The 23624-nt window shown below is 41.6% G+C and overlaps 1 protein-coding gene across 1 annotated transcript in view; it reads left to right on the top strand.

The window, feature by feature from the left end:
* Nucleotides 1-20299, top strand: part of LOC147110967 (protein NEDD1-like) — a 122812-nt gene extending 102513 nt beyond the window's left edge. The window contains exons 8-14 of the mRNA XM_086001390.1: nt 1695-1803; nt 2939-3049; nt 4393-4553; nt 8252-8336; nt 14208-14355; nt 16026-16092; nt 18631-20299. Coding sequence (XP_085857516.1) covers nt 1695-1803; nt 2939-3049; nt 4393-4553; nt 8252-8336; nt 14208-14355; nt 16026-16092; nt 18631-18738 — 789 coding nt within the window. The 3' untranslated portion in view covers nt 18739-20299. The remainder of the gene's footprint in view (nt 1-1694; nt 1804-2938; nt 3050-4392; nt 4554-8251; nt 8337-14207; nt 14356-16025; nt 16093-18630) is intronic.
* Nucleotides 20300-23624: the final 3325 nt, after the last annotated feature.

Here is a 23624-nt window from a genome sequence, read left to right on the forward strand (position 1 = left end):
GTACTCAAGGCAGGCTTTTCCAAAACTATAAACTTGTTTTGGCATAATTCACCTACTGTGGAGCTCGCTTATATCTCCTTTTTCAGACTTAAAATGGTGAAGCTGATCTGTTCAGAGAAGAGGATCCCCTTTCGAAACACATCTGTCTCTTGCTGATCTGGTTTGAAAGAGCTGAGAGCTTTTTTTTCCCACTTGTCACTATCTTTTAGCGAATACCATAAATAAAGATAGAAGGGGATAATGTGCTCATCTTTCAGCATGAAAACTGACCGGTTATACTGAGATTGATTATTTGACCTTCAGAATTGGCCTTGGCATTTTTCCTCCACATGTACCAAAAGGCACTGCACTATATCAGAAGATAATGTAACAAAAATCCCTTGAGCTCAATGCCTTGAGTTACCCTTTAGAATAGTACAAGCCCCTGCTGTGTTATAGGACACTTTGCAGATCTTTAATCCTTCATAGTGCAGAAAATAGAATGGAGATTAAATTCTGCTCCTGATTTCTGGCAGGTGAGAAATGGTTTGATCGATATATTTTTCCTGCTTTGTGTTTAGATAGAAAATGGTTTCTGCACGAAAAACGAAACCACCAATTTGGCTATCATTTAAGAGCCATTGGGTGCGCAATCTGTGAGGTGTGGGTAATGGACAAAGTCTTGGCAAAAGATAATAGCTGTATTGCAGTGAGGGGTATCGGGGTACCTTGAACTATGGGTTATTGTCTCCTTGTGCGTCTTTTGCTGTAATGTTCGGGCCGGAGTGGGGGGCGGAGGCGGAGAGAGACCTGGCCCTTGTGGTCTGACATCCAAGACCACTCAACATTTACCCCTCAACCAACACTTAAAACGGATGGTCTGACCTTTTATTTCATTACTATTTGTTTAACCTTGTTGCTGTATTTCCTTGCGTTCAAAAATTGATTACACTTCAAAAGTTTTTTGTAAAGTGAGTTGATACATCCTGAGGATGTGACTGCTATATAAATGCAAATTATTTTTTTAAGTCTCATTCCTAAAGGCTATATCTGGAAACATGATTAGGGCGTGTCCATTATGAATCTCCCAGTATTTGTTCCATTGTGGCTTGTTTAAGTTAATTATCCAACTGGTGGAAGCATATTTTTCTATAGAACATCACTTGCAAAAGAGTGTAACCTCTTTCTGACATTCCTACATGTCTGGCAGTATAGATTTTGTCTGGTGCATTGATTGTGACAAATCAAGTTTGATAAAACATGATTGGGCAACGTAATTATCAAAAATTGTTGACTGTTTTAATAATACCCAGTGGTTCTGTTGAATCACTTTTCAAAAATGCCTTTAAAATGTATGGTTAATATGGATAACAACCTGATTTTTAGCCTGAAGAACAATTCTTTTAAAGATGATCAAATTCAGACATCTTGTTTGACAGTATGACTTTTGACTTTTACTAATGGGTCAAACCAAATCCAGAAGGGTTTGCTCCTGAGTGGCAGACAATGAAGAGATGTTAGTTATTGTTGATATAATGAGCTTCGAGTGCATAGCATTCCGTGACCGTATCTTTAGTATTACAGGGTTTTTTCCTTTGGCAGTTCTTTTTTTACGCTGTATGTGCCAAGCACTGGATAATGCAAAGCACTAAGCTTTGCAGAACACATTTCATTCACAATGTAAGTTTTTCATTGAAACCTTTTTTCCTCCACAGGCAGCTTGGCCCACTGCTTGGAGTAATGTGAAGGGAGGAGACTCCAATGTATCTGTGACAACTGATACCAGTATCAAGGATGTCAGTACCTCCTCACTCAGTGACCCACGTAAGTGTAGTAAAGTTTGGGTAAGGAATTTTTTTTGTTTCACAGTGATTTCTTTCCTTGCCCCACCCTCTTCATTCCACAAGTGACAGACAAGGCAGATGATCTGCTCCGTGTCCTAATGCTTCAGTGGCTATGCTAACAATAAGCTGTGCAACAGCAGCAAAGATTGGCTCAATCTGGGATGGGTGTTGGTGGTGGAGGGAGAAGGACAAGGAAAGAGCAAAATTTCTCTCCCAATTATATTTGACACGCCCACCTAAAGACTACTTAACTATTTTGGTGCATTAAAGATTGCTGTAAAATGGTGTATCTTTTGCTGTCCAGGAGGTATCATGTTATTTCTTGAAGCCAACTGCAAGGAAGTGACCTGAGTTAGTATGCATACTTTCATTAAGCATCATTGTCTTAAGCTGTTTGATGCCTTTAAACTCCACAAACTGGCCTGAAAATGAAGATCACTCCAGTTGCTGGTGGTTCTGTTTGGATATGCTTTTTAATTTGTATCTGAGGGTTAAACAGATGAAGAAGAGTGCTATTACTGTAGTTGTGGTCTTCCTTATTCTTTGGAAGAAGTCGAGCCTCCATATACAAAGCTTGCTTCATTTATTTTGATCAAATGGTATGCCTTGAAGCCGTTTGGTCTCTTGTTTTGCTTGGATTTTCATTGTTGATGCCTCCAAATGGGGAAATAATGGCACAGTCCAGGGTGACACCTTTTCCACAGTGTTGAAAAGATCACTGGACTTGAGGATATGACTAAATGTTCCAGATATCATTCCAAGTGGGATGGTGGTATCATGTTTTTGTTTGTTGAGAATGAACATTCAAAGAATAAGGAAGGCAATAATAAACGATGTGAAACATTATTCATGAGTATTACCATTTGACCATTTCATCTTTGGTGGTCAATAATGGGGTAAGATCCCCCCACTTCCCCCACCTCCCCCCCCCACCTCCATAACAACATTAAGGCATCCAAACTATAAGTAATAGTTTTAGTAATTCCAGTTCCTTTCTTGGACCAACTAGTTGGTTTTCAGCTTGCCTTCCTGACCCCTACATTTTGTATTGATCTTCATATTGTAATGTTTTTATGGAAGAGGTTATGAATCCCTTGTTGGCATTTCTTTTTCAGCTTCTTTGCAGGTTAGCAGTGTCACTCCAAGCAGACATTTTGCACAACTTGGAAAGGTAATATTTCTTGCAACAAACAGCTTTGGGGAAGTCTTTTCACCCATCAGATCAGGTAAGCAATAGTTACCATGAATTACTAGTATTGCTTTGTGACCTGCATTGCTAGTTTCTTATTTTGCCACTGTTGGCCACTGAGGTGTGTTCAGACCTACCTGGCCATAATGGCCACAGTGATATTTACCTTCAGCTGGATGCATCACCTCCAATTAGAGGGAGATGAGGCCTCATCACATTTTGGCCTAATCTTTCTTCACACAATTCAGTGTTTTAAATGGTTCCCTTATGAGGCTAGCATTTACTGTTGCTGATTTCAATTGAAAAAATGCCCCTTGCATTGATATGATGTACCTCTGTTTATTATTTTTGCTTGAATGTTAGCCCATTTAAAATGAACAGGTTAACTATTGTGTTAAAACAGCAGGCAGAGGACTGTTGCGTGACCAGATTATGCCTCTATCTGCTAATGTCACCAATAATAAGTGCTAGGCTATGGAGACTGTTCCTCAAATTTAGTGGAAAGAGTGGGGGTGAGTTAGCAGGCCAGAAACTTAGAGGGCGATAAAATTTAAAGTTACTTGCACTGGTCTGCGGGCACATAGGAGCAAGACCCAGAATTGAATCAAGTGCTCAGAGGAATGGAATATGCTCCGACTGCTTATTTCAGTCTTTTGTTACACAAGATTGGATTGCCACTGGTAACGGCAAGGGTTTAGAAATCTTGAGATTGAGAAGCATTACTATGAATTACCAAGTGAACCAAGAAATGTCCCAGCCTATTTTTTATGCTCCTGATCTTGGAAAATTTGCAGGAGACTCTCGGGGCCGATTTTAACGGGGGGGAAAAAAATTAAACTTTGAAGAAATGGTCACCCTTCCAACCAGCCCCCACACTATACCATCTTAATTGGTTCATACGTTTTAGGAACTCGGTGAGACTGCTGTTATGCCTGCAACTATGTTCCACCTAGTTGCTTCTCAGCTGGCAAGTTCCATCACCCCTCAATAGTGAGCGAATAGCACTTGTGCAGTTTTTTATTTCAGTGAGCAGGATAACTGGCTGATATAGTAGAAGACCATAAGCTGCAGGTTGCCAGCCTTTTGCAATTCTTATGCGTGTACTGGCCTCCTATGTGGTTGCAGAACAGGATAAAGTCGAGGGCAAATCCAGTTTATAAAAAAATACGCATGCGCAGATCAATGGTGAAACCATCCCATATATAGTACAGTGCAGGACATTTTAGCTAATGGATTGGTTGCTTCCATGGGTGACTGAGTATGAAAGAGCTATTGTCAAACTGTTTTGGAACGTTGCAATAATTTTAGTTCTTTTTCCTGGGTTGCTGTAAAGGTATTATACTTTCATTTCACCTTTTTAAAAAAAATATTTCTGTTCAGATCTGTGCCATACCAATATTTCAGCCATTGATAAATTCACCTTGACTCCTGTCTACTGTGCCTCAAATTGCTCTCCTCGGACCACAAGTGGATCGTATGTTAAGAAGCTAGCTCACCTCGCAATGATAGCTGTGGGACCTGTAACTAAAACAGCACAGTTGGTAAGATGGATCATCATGACCTGTGATTGAGAATCAGAACCGCATTGAAGCTTCTACAATGTTATGATTTTTTTCCCCCAAAGAATCAATTCCTACTAGGATGGGGGGAGAGGAGGGTGATGGAGGTGGAAATTAACCTACCAACCTTCAGGGATCTAACTCTTAATTTATGCAAAATGTTACCCTCCTTTAAGTCAGTGGAAGTGCTAGCTTCATAACAGAATTGACTAAATACTGTAGATCTTTTAATGTGGTGAGGGTCAGTCTTCCACTTCTGTTTTTTCTGCTGTAGTGTGCTGAGAGCTGCTCTTCTGGCCTCTTGCGCATCCCCGATTGTAATCGCTCCACCGTTGACAGCAGTGCTTTCAGCTGCCCTAAACTCTGGAATTCCTTCCCTAAACACATGGCAGATGAAATACGATGTAGAAAAGCATTTTAGTAGGAAGAATGAGGAGAGACAATACAAGCTAAATGGTCCAATTTTAAAAGGAGTGCAAGGAGAGACAGACCTGGGGGGTGCTTGTGCACAAATCTTTGAAGGTGGCAGGACAGTTTAATAAAGTATATGGGATCCTGGGCTTTATAAATAGTGGCATAGAGTACAAATGCCAAGTAATTATGCTAAACCTATATAAAACACCAGTTCGGTCCCAGCTGGAGCATTGTGTCCAATTCTGGGCACCACATTTTTTAGGAAGGATGTGAAGGCTTTGGAGAGGGTACAGAAGAGATTTACTAGAGTGGTTTCAGGGATGAGGAAATACAGTTGTGTGGATAGACTGGAGAAGCTGGGGTTATTCTCCTTTGGAGCGGAGACAGCTAAGAGGAGATTTGATAGAGGCATTTACAATCATAAATAAAGAGAAACTGTTTCCAAAGGGCACAGATTTAAGGTGATTGGCAAAAGAACCAGAGGCGACATGAAGAAAAACTTTTTTATGCAACAAGTGGTTAGGATTTGGAATGCACTGCCTGACGGTGGTGGTGGAAAAAGGTTCAAGAGTAGCTTTCAGAAGGGAACTGGATAAATACTTTGAAGAAAAAATTGCAGGGTTATGGGGAAAGAGCGGGGGAGTGGGACGAACTGGATTGCTCTTCAAAAGAGTCGGCACAGACTGGATGGGCCAAATGGTGGCCTCCTGTGCTGCACGATTATATTCTATAAACCTCACTGCCTCTCCTTTTTAAGATGCCCCTTCTAACCTACCTTTGACCAAGCTTTTTGTCACCTGTCCTAATATCTGCTTGTGTGGCTCGGTGTCAAATGATGTTGGTGCTCCTGTGAATCACAGTGGGACACTTTACTATGTTAAAGGCGCTATATAAATGCAAGTTGTTGTCGTAGCTAATTGAAGAGCAAAGTTCTGTTTTGTCAGCCCGAGTATGTTCTTGTCTGCCCTCTTATTCCACCCCCACCCCAATTCCATGATGTGCACTGGAATATTCATTACCATTGACCTATTTGTTTTAGGTATGTGGGCTTATGCCACTGATCTAATCCTTGCTGTCTTTGAAAATTATGCCACTCCCTGTTTTCCTTTAATCATCTAGTGGGTAAATGTTTCTGAATTTGATTTTCAGTTTGCTGGAAATCAGAGTGTTTTGCTATGTCAAGCTATCTCTATACTTGTCATAAATCTGAAGGCAAAAAAATTCCTAACGTATAAAAGCAGAAATACTAAATATCTACTTAAAGAGGAGCTGTAAAACTAGCAGAATGTAAAGACTTTATTAAGCATGACTGAAACCTCCTCTGGTGTATTATGTCTAGCTGTGGTTGTCATACTTTTAAAAGAGGCAGTGGATAAGATTCAGAGAAGGCACCAAAGGCTTTGTGTTTTAGATCATTTAATTATGAAGAGAAGTCAGTGGTGCTGAATTTGTTCTCATTAAAAACAATGGAGAAATGAAAGAACATAAGAAATAGGAGCAGGTGTAGGCCATTTGGCCCCTCGAGCCTGCTCCGCCATTCAATAAGATCATGGCTGATCTTCTACCTCACCTCCACTTTCCTGCACTATCCCCATATCCCTTGATTCCCTTAATATTCAAAAATCTATCGATCTCTGTCTTGAATATACTCAATGACTGAGCCTCCGCAGCCCTCTGGGGTAGAGAATTCCAAAGATTTACCACCCTCTGAGTGAAGACATTTCTCCTCATCTCCGTCCTAAATAGCCGACCCCTTATTCTGAGACTGTGACCTCTGGTTCTAGACTCCCCAGCTAGGGGAAACATCTACCCTGTCGAGCCCTATAACAATTTTATATATTTCAATGAGATCACCTCTCATTCTTCTAAACTCTAGAGAATATAGGCCCAGTCTACTCAATCTCTGCTCATAGGACAATCCCCCCCATCCCAGGAATCAGCCTGGTGAACCTTCGTTGTACTCCTGCTATGGCAAGTATATCCTTCCTTGGGTAAGGAGGGCAAAACTGTACACAATACTTCAGGTGTGGTCTCACCAGGGCCCTATATAATTGCAGTAAGACGTCTTTACTCTTATACTCAAATCCTCTTGTGATAAAGGCCAACATACCATTTGCTTTCCTAATTGCTTGCTGCACCTGCATGTTAACTTTGTGATTCATGTACAAGGACACCCAGGTCCCTCTGGACACCAACATTTCCCAATCTCTCACCATTTAAAAATACTCTGCTTTTCTATTTTTCCTACCAAAGTAGATAACTTCACATTTCTCCACATTATATTCCATTTGCCATGTTCTTGTCCACTCACTTAGTCTGTCCATACCCTCTTTGCATCCTCCTCACAACTTGCGTTCATCTGATTAAATTCAACTCATCAATTCCTTTTAGAGGTGTTTGGTTCTTTGGCTTTGCACAGATGGTGTGACTATAAACCTGAGGAAGTCATGAACTAACAGCAGCTCCCTCCCTGTGATATCTATCACCAAGAAGAGCAAAAGCAGCAGTGCCATGGGTTGAGTTCCTCCAAGTTGCATACTATCCTGACTTGGACATATATTGCTGTTTGTTCATCGTTGCTGAGCTAATATCCTGGAATTTGCTATCTAACACCATTGTGGGAGCATCATCACCACAAAGAAAACTATAAATTTAGAAGTTATAAGATTTTATTTCATGCTAAAGTTTATTAGAACATGAAATGCATTGCTGCAAGTAGCCACTGTAGCCAAGTCAATTACAGCATTTAAGAGGAAATAAGAGAAGGCTCACCATGACCTCTGTAGAGCAATTATGGATGGGCAATAAATGGTCTTGTCAGTGTTGCCCACATCCCAAAACCAATTTTTTAAAAAGTGTGGAACGGACACGCATCAAGAGTTGGTCACTTCCCAACATGCCTACTCCAGTACTAGCTCCACATCCGAGCTATCCACTCTAATCAGACCAATCCCTGCTCTGTCCCTGTATCATTTAATACTTTTCCTTTCAGTCTTTTATTCCCTCTTAAATGCTGTAATTGACTTGGCTACAGTGGCTACTTGCAGCAATGCATTTCACGTTCTAATAAACCTTAGCATGAAATTAAATCTTTTCTAATTTATAGTTTTCAAGCTATTCCTAAAATTATGCCTCGTTGTTAATGATTCACCAACCAATGGAATTCTCCCATTATTGCGGTTTCCTTAGGGGGAAATGAAGTGTCTTGGGTTGAATGAAGAGGCTTTTTGAGTCCTTTCTAACTAATTTATAAAATCTCTTTTCAGTTCAATGAAGATACCTGTTTAACAGCAGAGAAATCTGACCAAGTGCTGACTCCGCACAACTATAATTCAAAACAGGAAACAATTGGTAGGTTGTACTTGTATTTCCAATTCATTTAACACTGATGCTGGAGCATAAAAATCAATGTACATATAATGTGTAAAGATGGACTCTTGTAATTATGTTCTAACAATGTAATTGGGGTGAAAAATTCCCTCATCAGTCACTGGGTTATCTACTTAGTGAATGTAAGACAACACCATTTACATTTCTAGAAAACAGTTGCATGTGTTGTTCTTCGGTTTGCTTGTTTTAGTGAAAATGTAGACATGAATATTTAATACTGTTGGCCCGTATTTTCTGATCTGGAAAAATCTACACCCTTACCTAAGGGCTCCTGGGACGCACACACTTCCACTCCTGGGCCTCTCCAAACGCCAAATGTGCAGGGCCCACGTATCCCAGAGGCGCATGTCGTTCGCAGCATCCCTGGGATCATGTGGGCCATGGGGAGCCAATGACAGAAGGGGAATCTCCCTTCATACATTTGACAGGAAGACCTGTCAAATATATAAATGAAGATCACCCCTAAAACTTTAAATAAATTTTTTAAAAATCACATTTTTTAAAATGACTTGAAATTACAATAAATTAAGTATTTTAAACAAAAATTTAATTTTTTGAAAAATTTTTACAGGGCTAAAATAAACTTTTTTAAAAAAGTATTTTTAAATGATAAATCAGTGAAATTTAAAAAAAAAAAAAAAAAAAAAAAAAAAACTTTTTTCAACTCTTATCCTGGTAAAACCAGGCCTTACGCCTGGTAAGAATTGAGGGTTTTCTGCGGGCGGAGGGTCTCCAAAAAGCGGAACTATCCACCCACAGAGGCCCTTCTCCAGGGCAACTGGAGGATCTGTCCAGACCATTCTTGACAGATCGGAAATGCCGGTTTTCAGCGCATGCGCTGTGCATGCCTGAAACCGGCATTTACAGTGTCCCTACGGGTGGGTACACAGCGCATACCCACCCGTAGCGATTGGAATATCTGGGCCATTGTATGTCCCAAAGTGTTTTGAAGTACTTTTTGAAGTGTAGTCAGTGTTGTAGTGTAGGAAACGCAGCAGCCAATTGCGCACAGCAAGTTCCCACAAACAGCAATGTGATAATGACCGGATAATCTGTTTTAATGATTTTATGTTGATTGAGGGATAAATAACGGCCAGGACACCAGTGATAACTCCCCTGCTATTAGAATCATAGAAAAATTACGACACAGAAAAGGAGGCCATTCGGCCCATCGTGACCATGCCAGTCGGAAAGAGCTACCCAGCCTAATCCCACCTTCTAGCACTTGGTCCGTAGCCCTGTAGGTTATGGCACTTCAAGTGCACATCAAAGTACTTTTTAAATGTGATGAGGGTTTCTGCCTCTACCACCCTTTCAGGCAGTGAGTTTCAGACTCCACCACCCTCTGGGTGAAACATTTTTTCCTCATCTCCCCTCTAATCCTTCTACCAATTACTTTAAATCTATGCCCCCTGGTTCTTGACCCCTCTGCGAAGGGAAATAGGTCCTTCGTATCCACTATCTAGGCCCTTCATAATTTTATACATCTCAATTAAATCTCCCCTCAGCCTCCTCTGTTCCAAGGAAAACAACCCCAGCCTATCCAGTCTTTCCTCATAGCTAAAGTTTTCCAGTCCTGGCAGCATCCTCGTAAATCTCCTCTGCACCCTCTCCAGTGCAATCACATCCTCCTAATGTAACCAGAACTGCATGCAGTACTCAAGCTGTGGCCTAACCAGTGTTGTATACAGTTCTAGCATAACTTCCCTGCTCTTCTATTCTATGCCTCGACTAATAAAGGAAAGCATTCCGTATGCCTTTTTAACTACTTTATCAACCTGTCCTGCTACCGTTTAAGGATCTGTGGACATACACTCCAAGGTCCCTCTGTTTCTCCACATCTCTCAGTATCTTCAAAATAGTGCCATGGGATCTTTTACGTCCACCTGAAAGAGCAGACGTTTCATCCGAAAGACGGCACCTCCGACAGTGCAGCACTCCCTCCATACTGAACTGGAGCATCAACCTTGATTTTTGTGCTCGTGTCTGGCGTGGGACTTGAACCCACAACCTTCTGACTCAGTGGCGCGAGTGCTACCAGCTGAGCCATGGCTGACGCACGATGGTCAAGATTCTTCCCAATACCTATGCTCAATGCAAAAGGTAGCTTCCATAGGCAAGCCTACTCTTCTGTGAGCTGAAATTTTTGCTTGTATATGAAATGGAATAGTATGACAAAACATGACCAATAAATCCTTCTACTATTGGGGTATGTATCAAAATTACTATGACCTACCTACTGTGCACTCCAGATCTCTCTGAACTGGCATAAAATGCCACGTGGACAGGCAAACACATCAGGCTAAATACTACACATTGGTATTGATTAAATTTTTTAAAAAGTGCAGAAGCAAGGATAAATCAGTAGACTATATATACTTTAAACCTATTTTTTAATTATTGAATGCAAATAACCAAAATCTTTGAGTTGCTTTTTTACATAACTGTACTCACTGAATCCTGCTACATTGCAGCAATCTGCACGTGTACTGGAACTGATATAAACTAGTCAGAGCTACTCATCTTTGTGCCCACGTTCAGGCACCTTCTGTCTCTTGAACTGACAATCAAAATTACAACAAAGACACGCTGGCAGGAGATGGCTTGCATACCAAATTGATTGGCAGTAACACCCTGTCTCTGCTTTAAATAGTGATGCTAATTTCAACACCCTGTACATCGTTAGTTTTTGAAAATCACAGCTTATCTTTCACTTGAGATATTACGTGCAATGTATATTAGTATACATCACAAGCCTGAGGTGTCAGGCTAACTATTTAATGACAAGATTAAAATTAAAGGCAGTCTGAACTCCGCTCTCCACTTGCACATCAATGTCCAATACAGTCTGTGTATTCTGTCCTTTGCAAAGACAACAGACATCTCTTCCAGCAAGCAGTCACAGAAGCTACTTTAAGTTAAAGTGCCCAACATAGCTGCAAATAAATTTCTGAAAATATATATTATCATGATTCTTATGATCTGAAATAGGATGAATCGCTTTATCTGTTGCATGTGATTTTTTGGTTAAATTGGCAAACCGAGGGAAATATAGCAAGTATAACATGTTGAATCTTTTATCCACATAATTAAATGTGTGTTTAGCAGATATACAAAGTGAGTGGGGAAAATGACATTTATGGGGCCCAAAGCGTGCCCATTGGCTCAAATTTCACATCACAAAAAGCAACCAGTGATGATACCAACATCATCTGCAATATTTCACTATCTCTTTTTCCCAGCCTGGGAGAAAAGAAAATCTCCAAGTGCTTTAAGCAGAAATCTTGGTTCACTGCTACGTAACTTAAAACAATGTGGAAAAGAAAACACAAAACTTAACTGCACCAATTTTCTGAAGCTTCCAACAATCTTGCCCAGTACTAGTTTCTCTTCTCCCATGCCTCTGGCTTGCTTTCTGGTCACTTTTTGGATTCATGCCTCTTTGTGTGCACACCTTAAGAGCTCCCTATGCCTCACTATTGCTTTGTTTGTCCCTCTGGCATATACGTGCATGATCACAATACTGCCCTGGCTTCCGTGATGTTTGCTGGCCTTTGTGATCCACCAATGTTACTGAATTGGATCAGTCACCATTGCATTCAAACACATGGTTTTCAAGTACTCGTTCCTAAGCTCAAGCTGTGAAGGAACATGTGTGGCGATTAGAATACTAAAGAGAAACTGCCTCCACAAAATTAATCCGGTGTTGGCTGCAGAGGTCTACTGATAAGATCATTCTTACACATTTGGAATATTAATGGTATTGAGGGAAGGGTTTATGAAAGCGACGCAATAGTTGGTGAATAAATTGGTAGTGGAGGAATAGTGTAGTGTTGCTGATTGAAGGAAAGCCAAGCAGGAATGCAGAACAAATGAAGATGATGAAACACTTGGCAAGCCACTCTTGTAATCACCTGAGATCCGTCCCCTGTACTGAGCCTTGGACAATCAGTGAGCAGCACCACCAGACATTTGCTAGTATTGTAATGTGACTGTTCTGAGATTGTTTAGTTTGTGGCTGTTTTTCAGTTTTGAAACTTTTCTTAATCATGGTACGCTCCATTTTCTTGCTAGAAAGATGGTTACTAACACCACTGTTCTATCTATATTGCACACTATATTGCTATAGTGCACGCTTTTTAATGAATGTTTTTTAACTGCATTGTGATGAGACCTCTTTTTATTCATTTGGTCAGATTGCTATTCAATCTTTCTTGCAATGTGTGATCTATATATGATGGCAAATATTAAAAAATTTCTACAGTTCCAGATATAAACCAAGCTTGTGGGGGACTGAATGGAATCTGGGGTAGGTCTGCTTGGGTCCTGGGAGATATATGCAGCTGGAAGGCAGCAAGAGCATTGTATGAATGAAGAAAGTCGGGAGTTTAGTAATAAGTTTTCCTTTTTTGTGGCTGAGGTTCAAACCAAACTGGGAACACTCATCAAACCAAAGCAGAGGGCAGATTTCCACTAGTACGATAGTTGTTCCACAGAACCTCAACGTAAACTCGAGGAACAGCACCTCATCTTCCGATTAGGCACTTTGCAGCCTTCCGGACTCAATATCGAGTTCAACAATTTCCGATCGTAACCTCGGCCCCTATTACATTTTTACTTTTTTTTCACCCCTTTATTTTGTGTTCTCCCTCCCCCCCCCCCCTTTTTTTCTCTCTCCCACATGGCAGCTGTCTCTCATCCTGCCAGTACACTTCACACCTAATCTGAGCCGTCTTTTGTCTCCACTGTCCTATTACCATCTCGTCTGGTTTTGAATACCTCTTAATGTCCCTTTACTTCTTTTATTCTATCGCAGCCCTGCCTTCGATCTATTTCATTTCCTTTCCAGTTTTGAAAAAGGGTTCACCCGAAACGTCGACTCTAATTTCTTTCCACGGATGTTGCCTGGCCTGCTGAGTTTTTCCAGCATTTTCTGTTGTTATTGCAGATTTCCACTGCCTGTCTGTTTTTACATACTACAGTAGCTTGTGTTTTTGCTGCAAATAGCTAGATTCCCTATACTTTATCTGGAATCGCCACATTCATAATTATACTTCATCTAGAGTAGTCACATGCACAGTTCCAAAGAATCTCCATTGCTGTTCGCGCACAATGTCCCAAAAGACTTGCACCCAAGTAGTGAGCTAGCCACTGCCATAAAATCCAATCACATAAACTTGACTCTTATTTATTGCAGCAGTAGCGAGTAAGATTTTTCCAGGTGCTAGATATTACCAGATTCTAAAATGGCAGTCTTGTAATGATCATGGGTTGTAAATGGGTCTTTCAGTAAGCCCAGGAAATGGCAGGAAAGCCCACTGCAAGACCTGGGAACCGAGTAAAGTTTGAGCCTCGGGGGCCTTTGAATTTGGGTCAGGCCTATGTTGGAAAGAAGTTTATTTCTAACTGCAGGCATCCCTCAAGATAAAATGGGTGAATTTAACTGCTAACTTTAGTGACTTCCTCAATTTTTTTTAAAGCTGCCTTTTTTTTAGATACGGCTCAAAGCCAGAGAAGTCTGAGCAAAGCTTTTGAACAACATGGTTGGTGTTTGTTGTATTTTCTGGTTTGTGAATGGTTGGTTGCTTTGGGAATCAAATGATTGAGCTATTTCATTGCTTGGTTATGAGCTTGGTAGCCTAATAGAATGGAACAGTGAGTCCGGTTTAATCAGTTAGTTAGTTGAGCCAATCACAATTCTTTACACTTGAGAGGCATGATGCTACGGATGCACACTAGACAAGTTGATGATCCCAAATGGCCACCAGGAATCCCAGGACAAATCACTAGCCTTAATCATGTATCCTATTTGTGTAATTGTGTTTGCTACAGAACAAAAACCTTATCCCAAGGCTGTGGCAGATACCTTGAGTCATCCTTCTGTCCAGCCAGATGTAGAAGGAACAGAAGAACAAGCAGCTTCCCTGGCTAAGGCCCAGTTACTGCAAAACATATTGAAAGATGCCTTAGAGGAGTTCAGGTCTGTTACTTTTGAAATTGATTTAATAAAATTATGATGGTTAGCATATGCGCCAGTACAACGTCCAACTCTGCTCTGAAAAGGTTTGTTGCCTTCATTGGGTCATGTGTTGCAGAGTGCAGTTCAAGACAATGCAGAAGAATGTTCATAACATATCTGTGGATTTCACCTTGTTCACATTTATGGCAGATCTGTCTGAGAAAGATACTATACCCGGAACTGGGGCTGAGCTGTGAATGTACTTCACAGTGGGAAAGACCAAAATGCTTCTAACTACAACTAAACTCTCAAAATAAAAAATATTGTAACTTCCTCTTCTTATAACATTGAACGCAAACAGATAATGCCATGACTTTTATTCAGACTGAAGTGGGAAATATTAATGGTGAGGTTTGTTTCAAGTATTTTGAGCCACTAACTGAAAGAAAAAGCTGGAAAATTAAATACAGGAAATGCACAAGCCAGTCAGCATCTAGAAAGAGATGATGGACTTTAGTGTTTCAGAACAACCCTAGACCATTTTCACAAGTGTTCCTTGTGATCTAGAATCTTGCTCTTTTCAAAGAGTCCCATAGAGTTCAGATATGCTGGTCCTAGTGTGGGATGAGAGGCTATGGGAATTTGTTTGGTGTGGCTTGACCTAAAACGCTGTACTTTTTTATTCATTCATGGGATGTGGGCATCTCTGGCAAGGCCAGCATTTCTTGTCCATTCCTAATTGCCCTTGAAGGTGGTAGTGAGCCACCTTCTTGAACCGCTACTGTCTGTGTGGTGAAGGTACTCCCACAGTGCTGTTGGGGAGGGAGTTCCAGGATTTTAACCCAGTGACAATGAAGGAACGGTGATATACTTCTAAGTCAGGATGGTGTGTGACTTGGAGGGGAACATGGAAGTGGTGGTCTTCCCATGTACCTGCTGCCTTTGTCCTTCTAGGTGGTAGAGGTCACAGGTTTGGGAGGTGCTGTCAAAGAAGCCTTGGTGAGTTTCTGCAGAGCAACTTGTACATGGTGTACACTGCAGCCACGGTATGCCGGTGGTGAAGGGAGTGAATGTTTAAGGTTGTGGATTGGGTGCCAATCAAGTGGGCTGCTTTGTTCTGGATGTTGAGCTTCTTGAGTGTTGTTGGAACTGCACTCATCCAGGCAAGGGGAGAGTATTTCATATCACACTTGTGCCTTGTAGATTATGGAAAGGCTTTGGGTAAATGCAAGAATTGTAATGAGGTAACTGAATTTGCAGTGATTATCAGCTGTTGATGATCATGCCAGTCTAACCCATGAGAATGAAAAATTAATGAATAGATGAGTTTCTAAGTTGTTTCATGAAGCTTTGTATGTAGCATCAGCTAATAACTGAACACAGCACTTCCTGTTGAGTCTTGATACAGCCTCTAATTCAAGGAACCAGTACATCTTGCTGAAAATAAATGTATAACATGAATGTAATACAGAATAAAAAAATGTTTTGCAAAATTAACACTTTTGGCCCTTTTTTACCTCATCTACAGTGCTCTTCAGTGGCTTGCTCCACTTGGCTCTATTGCATGTGAGGCCTTAGTGTTTGATATGTGTCCCCTGGCAGAACCTTGATTGGTAACCTGTTTTTCCTATCGGAGATTTACATTGCACATGCAGTGGTTATTTCTTATATGTAATTTTATTCTGAATCAGTGAGACACAGCACAAAGAAGTTGTTGAACTACAGCTGGCCATGATCCGCGAATTTCACATTCAACAGGTACGTCTATAATTCTTACTCGAATGCTAGTATTCTATGTTCATTTGATTAATACAAGAACTAAACTACTGGAGTCCCGATACCCAAACATGTACTGTGCTCTGTGTACATTATATGCTTGCCTGATGGGGTAGGGATCCAATTCAGTGAACCTAAGGTGCAGCAAACACAAAACATGGTTATATGTGCAAATTAAGTTGTGAGAATATCTTAACTGAATAACAGTCCCACCAAGGGTCATATTTTTGCAGGTTTGGGTTAGTCAGTCTGGAACATTTATGTATAACTCCTCATGTGATGTCCTAAACAGGGAGTGTTGTCCATATTCCATTGCCCAATTCAGATCATACATCAGTTCTACATAGACACTGGCTCCAACCAGCAGTAGGGTGAGAAAGTTCAAATATGAAGGGATTCTTGAGGGAATAGTGTCCTGTCTTAGCATGGATGTATGACTGTTTGTGCATTAGGCACACACCACAGGGAAAGAGATACCTCAAAGTGACTTTGCATCAAGGTGTGAGGAAAAAGATGCATTGTGCGAGTGAAATAATTCCTGTCACTTGATCACCAAATGATCTTGATTTTGTGAATAAATGATTCCTTGAATTTCAACATGGCCTTTAAATTATGAAATTTTGCAGGCACCTCAATAGATATATTTACCCGGATTTTGCATGGAGCATAATGGTGAGGCTATCAGTGCTCCCCGTTATCACTGAGAAAATCGGGCAGCAACTTCCGGCGTCCGCACTTGTGCAGTTAAACGCGGAAATCCGGAAGTTGCTGTCAGATACACTGCTCCTCCACCAGGTGCGTTGTAACAGTCTCGCCGGTAGACTCTGCATTGAAAGATATACAATGGTGTGAACTTTGGGTACTTGCTCCTAGTTCCCCATTGTTGACACTGGTGCATTCAGGAGTAAGTGAATTTTTAATGGCGTGATTGTTGATTTACTGCCAAACAACCTCCTTGGTCCAGAAAATTAAATTTTACCAGTGTAAATCTTAATCTGCTTTCTGTACATAATTTAAATCTAATTTATACTTCCTGGTTTAGACTCTGCGTGTGGATTCTTCAATCTGGTTGGTTGAAGAGTCTTGCTGTTGCTTGCACTGCTCACAGATGCCCTGTGGAAGGCACTGTGCTGGATCATGTGCCAGATTAGAGCAAGTTTACACTCGAAAGCCCACAAAAACATTGACCTTGGAAAAGGTACAGTGCAGATTCACCAGAATTATACCAGGGTTTAAAGGATTAAATTATGAGGATAGGTTGCATAAACTTAGCTTGTACTTCCTTGAGTTTAGATGGTTCAAGGGTGATCTGATTGAGGTGTTTAAAATGACTAAGGGATTTGATCGCGTAGATAGAGAGAAACTATTTTCTCAGGTGGGGGAATCCAGAACAAGAGGGTGTAATTATAACATTAGAACTCTGTCCCCCAAAAGGCTGTGGATGTGGGTCAATTAAAAGTTTCAAGACCGAGTCGGATAGATTTTTGTTAGGTAAAGGTATCTAGGGATATTGAGCAAGGGCAAGTAAATGGAGCTGATGTACAGATCGTCTCTGATCTAATTGAATGGCTGAACAGGCTCAAGGGGCTGAATGGCCGCCTCTCCAATTTTCCTATGTATACTGTTGAGTGTAGCTCTTAGTGACATTGTCTCTAAGTTACATAAGAAATAGAGCAGGCGTAAACCATTCGGCCCCCTCAAGCCTGTTCCGCCATTAAATAAGATCATGGCTGATCTTCAACCTCAACTTCACTCAATCCCTTGATTCCCTTCGAGTCCAAAGTTCTCAGAACTTGATGCTGATGCCCCTTTAGCCATGCAGGTGCTGAAGTTTCATCACCGGATTAACTCCTGTGAATCTGGTTTAAGTAAGATTTAGCAAGTAGGACCATCCTTGCTGTATAGTTTTAATTGACCGACTGTGTTCAACACGGAACAAGACAGTAATTTCACTAGTCTCCGCATAGTACGCTGCTTTTTATTCATGTACCCAGACATGGTAAGTAGCTTCAAATGACTTTGGTCATTGCAGATGTGATTTCCATTTGAGAGGACCTCCCAGAATTACAACATTTCACTTGTGAATTCCACACGTATTCTTTATTTTCCACATGTTGTAAATGCTGAGTCCAGATAATTTCCTCCCAGAAATGTGTGCAACCACCAACCTGCTTTCTGGATCACCTTATAAAGGAAACTAAAATTGCACAAAATACATCTCAATTTTTTAGAAGCATTCTCCCAGAGAGTTAAGTGTGTTTGCAATGAAAGTTGGTAATGACCTCTCATTTAGAGGGCTGACATTTATGTAAAATCCCCAGGTCCATTTATCTTTGCAGCCATTTCATGACTATTACTAAAAATTGGTCATTCCTGTGGTTGACTTTTGTTCACAGTGAGCTACTGAGTGGCAATTTATTCAACCAGTCATGATGGATAATCCACATTCAAGTGAGGGGAGTCTTTGGAACATTGAGCAGCTGTTTAATAATGTGGAATATCGTTTGGTTTTTCTTTCAGATTGCAATTGGTGAAGCTGTACTTAAGCACTTAACAGCCAGAGAAGAATTGCTGGAGGAATTTGTGACCTTAAAAGAAGAAAATAAAAGGCTGAAAGTGTTTCACTGATGTGCATGCGCAAAGTTGAGGCAATGCATGCTGTACTCCAAGCCATGGTAACCTAGAGCTGTGTTTACATTGCACCATTATCCAATTTTGGTGCAAGCTAGATCAGTCACTCTCTATCTCTATTTTAAACCCTTGAAATATTGAAATGGGAGGAAGATCCCTTTTTAATTAAATTACAAACCAATACAGTGCAGCAATTGAGCTGTAGATTTCTCGAGTGGAGATTTGAGTCCTCCGCTTCTGTGAATGATTGTTGGGAATGACAGCCCATACCAATTCGAAAGACTAATTTTAGATTTGAGTTGGGGTGGAGAGAGTGCCTCCTTCCCTGAAAATGGAAAAACTAACCCCTTAGTAAAGTTGGTACAATTTCCATTGAAATGTCTGACTCCATTAATTCACTGGATGTTTGCATCCACTTTGTGCAACTACAAACAGTAGCTAGCTTCATAAAGGCTGTGTGCAGTGAGTGAATTCATTTGCAATTTATTTTTCATTTTGAGCATTCCCTTTTTTTGCTATTAAATTAAAAATTATACACATCTGTACTGGCTATGTATTGATTACTGAATGATAAAGTAACTACTGTTCTGTAGAATGCCCCTTTCCCATACAGTGTATTGTAATGGAGTGCAGGGAGACAGCGGAGTATAAAAAGTGGGATGCAGCATTTTGTGGGTCTGTTCTGTGAAGAATAGCCCTGTTTTGAACTTGTGGGATTATCTGAAGATGACTGCCAAAGCACAACAATGAATCTGTCACTGTATCCCACCAATTGAAAATCTGTGAGTTTCTCAAAGTGGCTGTAATGCTGTTTTTTATTGATGCACTGTAAGCAGCCATGGGAAGGAAAATCGATTGTGTATATGTTGCCTCTAAGGTGAGGAGGGAGGGAGAGGCAGAATATGTGGTGGGGAGAGGTTGTCAGCAACTTGACGAATGATTACTTGCATGGACACGCATCTCTTTGAAAAAAGCCAGTTGTTGCAAAGCATATGGTTTAAGAATTAAGTAACGATTCCTGCTGTTTTTCTGTAATACCATTTGTGGTGCAGTTATATCTGGTAGTTTTGTGCCTGCTTCCTTTTTTGAGTAAGGATATTCAACCTGAGTTTATTCTTAGACCCTTAACTCATCAGATCTCTCATGTTGTCTGGATTCATAGTGTTGAGTATTCTGTTGTGATTGACAAACTTATTTTTCTACTATCTAAACAACACTTTAGGATTACTTATTGATTCTCTCAATTATGGCCTATCTAGCTCTCTATTCTTTTTGAATAGAAACCTTTTCAAAGCGAATCTAAATCATTTGAGCTTGGATTTCAATATTGAGCTTCAACTGCAGTTTTCCCTATGATAGCTTACATGGTCCTTGCCTTTATGTATAATGCATGCCTCCTTCAAGATCACGTTCTGTAACTGAAGATAAATAATAAGACCAATGTATGCACAATTTTTGAATAGTTTATATTCTTATACCATGTTTCCTTTTTCACTTTTGTATAATTAAATGTTTAGTTGAGAGTTTGGATTGGTGATTAAAAAGCAGATTTCAGTAATCTTTTTGTGTGTTTGTATTGACTTTTTTTAAAGTGTGGTTATAAGCTGCAAATATACAGTTTCTAATTATATCTCTCCTTCTCCTGAAGATGCTGACTTTTGCCACAGCAGTCCCTCTGGCATTTTGCCCAAATAGTGGGATTAGGGAGGGGGTGGCGGAAATCCATCATAGCTGAGCCAACTCCTTTCCGTACATGTGCATTTCCAGAGTTGGATGGCAATTGGCAACAGGAGCACTAGCTGACTTGATCTGTTCTGATCCAACCGCCTCCGTGCCAATGTCCCAGGAGGCGGGTATCCGACCTGTGCTGGGAGCCGCCTCCCCGAGGCGGGAAGGGGATTAGTGCCAATTAACTGCCTGGTAACAGGTAGTTAATGGGCAGTTTTTTGCCTAATCCCTATTTTTAGCCCTGAAGTGTGGGCTTCCTGGCTGCTCCGAACCACGGCAAGTTAGCGAGGCGGACCGCTGGTCTGCAGGGGTTGGAGGGATCGAGATGTCCGTTGTGCAGTTGAGTGATGGGTGCATGTGTGCAGAGGTAAGTGTGAGGTGTGTGTGTATAAAGTGTTTTAATTTTTACTTACCTTTTACTTTCTCCTGCAGGCTTCCTTCCTTCAGGTCTCGGGCATCCCTCATCTCACCGGCACAGAAAGCAGAAATGTCAAAAGCTGCAGTATTCTGCTTTCTGGTCTGGAGAGATCTCTAACTGAGTCTGAGTAGAAGGACTCCAGTTAGAAGACAGATTGTCAGTGTTTGACAGCTTCACAGAGCTGTTAAATGCTGATTTTTCATCTGTCAAAAGCTCTTGACAGATGAAATGTCAATCACTGACATCACCAGTAACCAGATGTCCCTTAATTGGCCTGCTGAGCCCGCTGGGCGGGCTTAACTAGGTAAATCAAGGGAAAATCGCGTGGGTTGGCCACAAGTCGATGGAGGCAGGACTACAACCCAAAAAGTGGCCGTCCCGCCTCATCACGTCCCCATTGACAAAATCCAGCCCTTTGTGTTCTTGGACAGATTTGTGTGCACCTTTTGGGAGTGGTTTAGTGAATTGCAGTGAATGGTGAGACATAACGGTACCCCCCGCAATAGTGATGTGTGAAAGGAATGGCTTGGACATTGTAGGGATGATTTATGGTGATGGTGTGGGGTGGTGCCAGCCTGGCAGCACATGTGGCAGCCGAGGTGTACAGCGTCAGGTGAAGTAAATGTGGCCATGGTGAGGCCATCCCTGGCCTCCAGGACAGCAATGTGCTCGGGTGCTGATGTCCTGTGTAACATCAGGTGATTGCAGAGAAGATTGGCGGTGTTGGTGCTGCTTGTGTTGGGGCTGATCGTGATCGGAATCTGAGGACCAAGGTGAGACAGTATAAAGGGCACCCATGTTGATGGAATAGATGGCAGGTGAAGTAGAAATGACAAGCATTCTGTCAATGATGAGAGAGTTCTTCCAATGAGGTGAGAGTGGAAAGTGAAAAGCATGCAGGAAATGGACTGAGAAACAGCTTGTGGCTGAGGAAAGTGATGATCTGTCAGGTGGGAGCCTTTACTGTACATTTGAAGCTGCCAAATAATCAGCTGCAGCAATGGCCACTGAACTCCCACCTCAGGTTGACAGCCGCGGTCCCCGACCTGTGTGGTTCCCGTGACCATGAAGTTAAGTGAAAAGGTAAGTTTAAAAAAGCCTGTTAATGATCTGTCAACTAGATGGCAATGAGTTTAATTAGGTTGCCCGCCGCTGCCGGTCGGGTCTGCTCAGCGCTGACTGACCTGACATTGGGAAAGGTGAGTTTTGGCTGTCAAAAAAATCAAATTTCCCACCTGACCTGCCATCGATCCTTCACCCTGACCACCCCCCCACACCCCTTGGAAATGCCAGCCTACACTGGGGCTGTACATGGCCTTGCTTGGGGTATTGTGTTTACATAAAAACTTATGAGGAGGTGGGGAGAAGATATCATCCAGTCCATCAATCCTGTCTCATCTGGTCATAGTGCAATCTTGCACACCATCAACCCACTTCTTGTTCACACAATCTCCTGCAGAATAAAAAAAATCTACAGCAAATTTAGGAAAAGCTCCGCAAAATTCTTCTCTCTCTTTCACCCGTCTCTTTCCTCCCCCGAACTCCGCCGCAACCCCCCCCCCACCCGCAAAAATAAAACAATTAAGCAAGCTCCAGGAGACCATAAAAATACATGAACCCTTTTTGAAGGGTTGCAGGGAATCTATAAGCGCTTGCTAATCTGTTGCAGAGGGGGAATGAAAAGTAATACCTCCAAACATCTAATCTAACTCTTTAACATGTTTTGCACACATGCCTTCACATTTCCCATCCCTCTCTGATTTCAATAACACACCCTGCTGGACAGGATATAATTCCTGCATCATTTTAAAAGTCTCAATCTGCTTACAGCTAAGCCTATATAATGAAAATGAACCTGACTCCTTGACCCTAAGGGCTAGAAATTTGTTATAACCAAGGAATGGGTGATGTCAGTCAAAGTTGGAGAATTAGCACCAGGCACAAATGCTTTAGACTGCACGCAAAATTCGTGCTCGCTGCTCAATAAAATGATTGGTGTCCTAAATCAAGTCTTACAACCCAAGCTCATTGGCATTAGACTTAGAGTGGTCCAATATCAGCTGCAGTCTAATCGCAAGTTATGATTGCCAGAGGCTTTTTTCACCATTTTAAAGGGGAGGTGCATTGATGCTGCAGCACCTCATTCTCAATATTGCTGGCTGTGCAGCTGCCTCAGCAAGCGGAACCAGAACAAGGAGAAGGAGCCAGAGGTGTGCTCAAGGCAGATCCATGCCCCAGGGAAGAGATACTACAGATTCTCTGAAGCATTGGAGGCATTAGTTTTTGCTGTGGAGAGACTGAGGGCTGTGCTCTACCCAGCAAGTGGCAGGAGGTCCTCACTGCAAGTCTTCCATACCATGTGGAGGGCAGTAGAGTAGCACGTCTTGGGCAGCACTGTGGTCCCCAAGAACACAGAGTGCAGGAACAAATTTAACGACCTCACTCGGGTGGGCAGGGTGAGTGAGTGCTTCAACAGATACTACATATCACCATCTGTACCACAATCTTCACACATTGCCCCAAAGCACCAGAGCTCCAGCACTCACCCACCAACAATCTGTACCCACCAACAATCTGTACCTACCAACACTCACACCCACATCTTGCACACAATGACAGCTATTCAACTATGGCAGGCACATCACCCAAACACATTGCTCCACACTCTCTCACTTTCCTTTCCCTTGCAGAGCAAGGTGGCACACAACAGGATGGAGCAAGAGCGCATAGGCAGGGG

Source organism: Somniosus microcephalus, chromosome 11 (genome assembly GCF_052327205.1).
Source record: "Somniosus microcephalus isolate GS21.2 chromosome 11, FLI_Smic_1.0, whole genome shotgun sequence".
NCBI classification, from domain to species: Eukaryota; Metazoa; Chordata; class Chondrichthyes; order Squaliformes; family Somniosidae; genus Somniosus; species Somniosus microcephalus.